Source organism: Silene latifolia, chromosome 9 (assembly GCF_048544455.1).
Source record: "Silene latifolia isolate original U9 population chromosome 9, ASM4854445v1, whole genome shotgun sequence".
Taxonomy (NCBI): domain Eukaryota; kingdom Viridiplantae; phylum Streptophyta; class Magnoliopsida; order Caryophyllales; family Caryophyllaceae; genus Silene; species Silene latifolia.
The window spans coordinates 7,454,430-7,458,996 of NC_133534.1; the positions used below are offsets into that span (position 1 = coordinate 7,454,430).

At 36.9% G+C, this 4,567-nt stretch overlaps 2 protein-coding genes across 2 annotated transcripts; both read right to left on the reverse strand.

The window, feature by feature from the left end:
- Nucleotides 1–1,464: 1,464 nt before the first annotated feature.
- On the reverse strand, nucleotides 1,465–3,301 carry LOC141600541 (LEAF RUST 10 DISEASE-RESISTANCE LOCUS RECEPTOR-LIKE PROTEIN KINASE-like 1.1). The gene is made up of 4 exons (XM_074420786.1): nucleotides 3,244–3,301; nucleotides 3,107–3,136; nucleotides 2,763–2,996; nucleotides 1,465–2,652 (listed from the first exon to the last, which is right to left on the reverse strand). Exons 1-4 carry the CDS (start codon nucleotides 3,299–3,301, stop codon nucleotides 1,676–1,678), a joined length of 1,299 nt encoding a protein of 432 aa, XP_074276887.1. The 3' UTR covers nucleotides 1,465–1,675.
- On the reverse strand, nucleotides 3,301–4,327 carry LOC141598954 (LEAF RUST 10 DISEASE-RESISTANCE LOCUS RECEPTOR-LIKE PROTEIN KINASE-like 2.7). Its single transcript, XM_074418794.1, has one exon. The coding sequence runs from the start codon at nucleotides 4,235–4,237 to the stop codon at nucleotides 3,314–3,316; it is 924 nt and encodes a 307-aa protein (XP_074274895.1). The 5' UTR covers nucleotides 4,238–4,327; the 3' UTR covers nucleotides 3,301–3,313.
- Between the last annotated feature and the right edge of the window lie 240 nt (nucleotides 4,328–4,567).

Genomic DNA, 4,567 nt, shown 5'->3' on the forward strand with positions numbered 1-4,567 from the left:
AATGTGATTTACTTTTTATTTTTATGTATTAGGTAATGTGTACGAAAATATTAACGTATACTCCCTCCTATTCTATATATTCTTCCCTATTTTCTAAAACGGATTATTCAGGTTTTCTTCCCCTTTCTTATTTTGAAAACTTTTACTCTTATTTTATTCATTTCTCTCTCCTATCACCAAACCCCACCCAACTCTTTTACTCATATTTTATTACTTTCCTTAATATTTTGGCCCCACCATTTCTTATTTAACTCATAATTATTCATCCATATCTCCTACTACCAAACCCCACCCAACTTTTTACTCTTATTTTATTCTTCTCCTTAATTCTTGTGCCCACAAACAAAGGGAAGAATACATAGAATTGGAGGGAGTATAAATAAAGTATTTTATAATCTTTATTTGTGTTTTTAGTTATATTTCTTTATTATTATTATTATTATTATTATTATTATTTTGAAGGGAATTATTATTATTATTATTATTAGTAGTAGTAGTAGTAGTATAAGTTAAGTTCAGCAAAATTAAGTTCAACAAAATTAAGTTTAGAAAAGTTCAGCAAAATTAAGTTCAGAAAAATTAAGTTTAGAAAAGTTCAGCAAAAATAAATTAAGTTCAGCAAAATTAAGTTAAATTCAGAAAAATTAAGTTAAGTTCAGCAACTTTAAGTCCAAAAAAACAGGGCCTTAATAGACCTACACATTATTTAAACATAAATTAATCAAAAAAAAAAAAAAAAACTAAATATCAGAACATCACCTTCAATGGCCTCCGACTAAACTGCTGTAACACTAGCACTCTCCAGTCTCCACCGCTGTAAATCCAACGCTTGTTGCTCAAGGTTTCTTCTCTATTCACCTAACTATTCACTCTTTCTCAATTTTCTTCGATTGTTTTGTGCACTAGATTAGGTTTGCTGATTTTAATTATTATATTTTGATTTCTTATGTGTTTCCAAGCTTTTGCAAATTTTAGCTTGATTTGTTGTTCGGATCATTATCGACTACACGGCTATGGCGGTCGTCGCCGGCGCCTGACCACGGTTGTCTGGGGTGGGGGAGGGGGTGGTCGGAGCTAGGGTTTGAGTCAGGTTTAATTTTGCGTGTGTATGAAATGAGAGGGGCAAAGTCGGACAAAGTCGGAAATTTTGTGTTGGATTTTGCATGTGTGAGTAGGAAATATCATATTCTGGTTTACTGTATAATTGTGTGCTAGAGCTACTGCTACTGATACTAACAAGTAACAACTGATCCGAACACAATATGCCTGACCAAACAAATCGACGTGACGTGAGTTCTAAATAAAAGGTCCCAAGAAAATAGCTTTCTTCTTTATAAAACTCCAATAAAAGGTCCCAAGAAGATTCTTGTATTGGGTCTAAACACAACTACGATCAAGAATCCTTCAAAAATATTCCTGTTATGACGAATCCAAACCTTGGTAATTAAGATTTTATAAAGGACATCGTCTATATAAGCACAAGCCTTTGATACACCGAGACAATGTTGATATGTTAGTGACTAGTGAGACGGAAAGGAAATAGGAAACAATAATAGACGGTGATTATGTGCAAAACTCATATTTATGTGCAAAACTCATACTCCGTATGTGTTACATTGTACGGTATGGCCGGTCTCCATAGATAAATACTGCTTAACCTAAAAATTTAGCAGCCTTATTTACTGGTGCTTTCCGATATGGTAGAGCTACTCACTATATTCATTACTGAAGTCGGTGATTGTCGGTTTAATTGATGATTACTCAACAGTTTAGCACCGTAATCCTCTGTTGGTGAAGGTGGCAACAAGTTTGTGATTTGTACTAAATCTTTCTTTCCCGTCTCTTCAATCGGCACTGCTTCATAATCAAAATTCTGAATCCTCTTCAAAACTTCCAAAACTTCATCCATTGAAGGCCTGAAGTCTTTGTAATGCTGCAGGCACTGGAATGCTAGCTCTGCTACTGAAGTTGTCATTCTCCTGACCTTAAAGTCGGACTCAAACCCGAGTTGTGGATCCACCAGCTCGGCAAATTCACACCTTTGTATCCTGTTCATTGCGTAGTTTGACAGGTTGATCTCGTTGTTGTGTCTGTCCATGTCCACTGCACGAAGTGAGGAGATGAGCTCGATTAAAACCACCCCAAAACTGTAGACATCACTCCTGTTTGTCAGCTGATAACAATTGTGATACTCGGGATCTAAGTACCCGGGAGTCCCCTGTGGGGCGGTTGAGACATGGGTTACGTCATTAGGGAAGAGTCTAGATAACCCAAAATCAGCCACCTTGACATTAAAGTTTATGTCTAAGAGGAGGTTATTTGTTTTGACATCGCGGTGAATGATATCTGAGGCATGGAGGTATGACAAGGCAGTGGCGGTTTCTACAGCAATTTTTAGACGGGTATCCCATGAGAGTGGGCCAGAGTTTGCTCGCTGACCATATAAGTGATCAGCAACTGTGCCATTGGAGACGTACTCGTACACAAGAAGGAGTTCCTGACTGTGGCAAGACGTGCATCCGTAGAGAGATACGAGATTATCGTGTCTCAGACACGTAAGTATCTGAGCTTCATTCATGAACTGTTCTACTCTTTTGAAGCTTCTCTCGTTCAGACGTTTCACTGCTACTTCTCTTCCATCTTTGAGTTTTCCTATAACAATAACATTGTTTGGTTGAAAATTCTGAAGCAAATGAGGGTTGCTTTTGTATCGTCTCATGCAACAATTTAGAAATATTGGATAATCCATATATAAGCCTTACCATAGTAAACGGTTCCAAAGCCGCCGCCACCAAGTTCTCTGGTATGATCAAAACTGTTGGTGGATTCTTCGAGTTCTTTGTAGGAGAAGAGTGGAACTCCAAAGTATACACCGTGCTTTCCAAGCTCTGATTCCGAGTGATCAAGGGACACATTACGCGCCTTGCCAAATTTCAGGCACTTGCGATACCAGATGGCAAGGAGTGCTACAAAGACGAATATACCTCCTCCAATCCCTAAGAATGAATCGAACATCATACATCAGTCAATCTGCTAAGACGTCTTTACGTAGTTTAATGTGAAAATTGAATTTGCTTATTAACAGGAGAATAATTTTTGTAGTTACCTAATAGAACATATTTCAATTTCTTCTTCCCTGCAGAAAAAAAACACATTAGAAGAGTACTGTTGTGCCGATGGCAGGGTAATCTGGTTCGACAAGAACAATGGAAATTCCTAACGAAGAATCGAACATCATAGAACAAATGAATTTAATTATTAACAGAAGAATAACTTTTGTTGTCGTTACCTGATCCGACATTTTTCAATGTCTTTATCCCTGTAAAAGAAAAACAAGAATCATCATCTGAAATGGTAAATCGACGCATAACTCGCAAAAAATGATATTTAGACATTTGACAGAAATCTGTGCACCTGGTATAGGACAGTGTGCAGTATGTGTCCCATCTTGGCAATAGCAAGTAAATCTCATTTTGTTATCGGCCGATGACCCACATACACCTCCGGAATTCTGACACGTTGTGCAGGTATTGAAGTCCACCGTGTATTTCACCTCAAACCCCTTATTCAACACTCTACTAAGATTCACATTTCCCTTTTTTAGCTCATCCAACTCTGACTTCAGCACCGGGAAAACCCTCTTTATCGGACACAACTTACTTATGTTACCTGCATTTTCCGGTTTATCAACGTAATAAGGTAAATTTATTGTAGTATTTGCCTCGTCACATGTTACAAACTTTAACCTACCACCATAATTTGTGGTGGAAGTATTATTACAATCGAAGAACAAGTTCATGTTGGCAACGAGTGGACTGAACTTGAAGGGTTGTGACAAAGTGATTTTTGTTTCGTTCCTGATTAGATTTTCACAGGAAATACTAGTGTTTTGTGAAAACAGGTTTTGAACCAAAGACATAGTATTCGAAGTTGTATTGATACTAACAACTATCGCGTTAAAAGATTCCGCCCCGTTTGTTGTACCCATACGATTGATAACCGGGACGTCTGGTTGCCCGTTTTGACAGGTGAGGCCGAAACCCCGACGGCCGCAGAATTGCGGCCTGTTACCTCCCCAAAATGGGTACCCAACATTTGTAATATTCCCACAGGAAAATGGATTGTTTTTGCATACCGTATAGTTTGCATTATTTCCAGCTGATACATAAATTCTACTATTAAACAATATAAACAAAATTATGGAAAAATATTGCAAGGTATCAACTTTAGGAGTCATTTTTTAATTAGTATGAATAAACTAAATTGTACTACTAAACAATATAAACATGAACAATATATGGCGACTTTTGTGTTTAGGGATGTAGTTTGAAAAGTAATTTTTTTTTTGGTACATAGTTTGAAAAGTAATTAAAATTGAAAAATAGAAGGTTGACTGACTTATTGGGAGAGTTTAAGCCATAATTCTTGAGCAACTTGTGAGGGACGACATATTGCTGCAAAGAAGGAAACGTGTTATTATATGGTTTGTGGATTGTCATTATGAGGTTGTTAGGAATTTAAGACTGTGAGTGAAAATTATGAAAATTATAAAGAAAGAGTCACAATC

Coding starts and splice junctions, on each gene's coding strand:
- LOC141600541 (XM_074420786.1), bottom strand. CDS start 3,301: ATGTCGGATCAGGTAACGACAACAAAAGTTATTCTTCTGTTAATAATT. Junction 3,137..3,243: donor GTTAATAATTAAATTCATTT/GTTCTATGATGT, acceptor TTTTTTCTGCAG/GGAAGAAGAAATTGAAATAT. Junction 2,997..3,106: donor ATTGAAATATGTTCTATTAG/GTAACTACAAAA, acceptor ATTCATTCTTAG/GGATTGGAGGAGGTATATTC.
- LOC141598954 (XM_074418794.1), bottom strand. CDS start 4,237: ATGACTCCTAAAGTTGATACCTTGCAATATTTTTCCATAATTTTGTTT.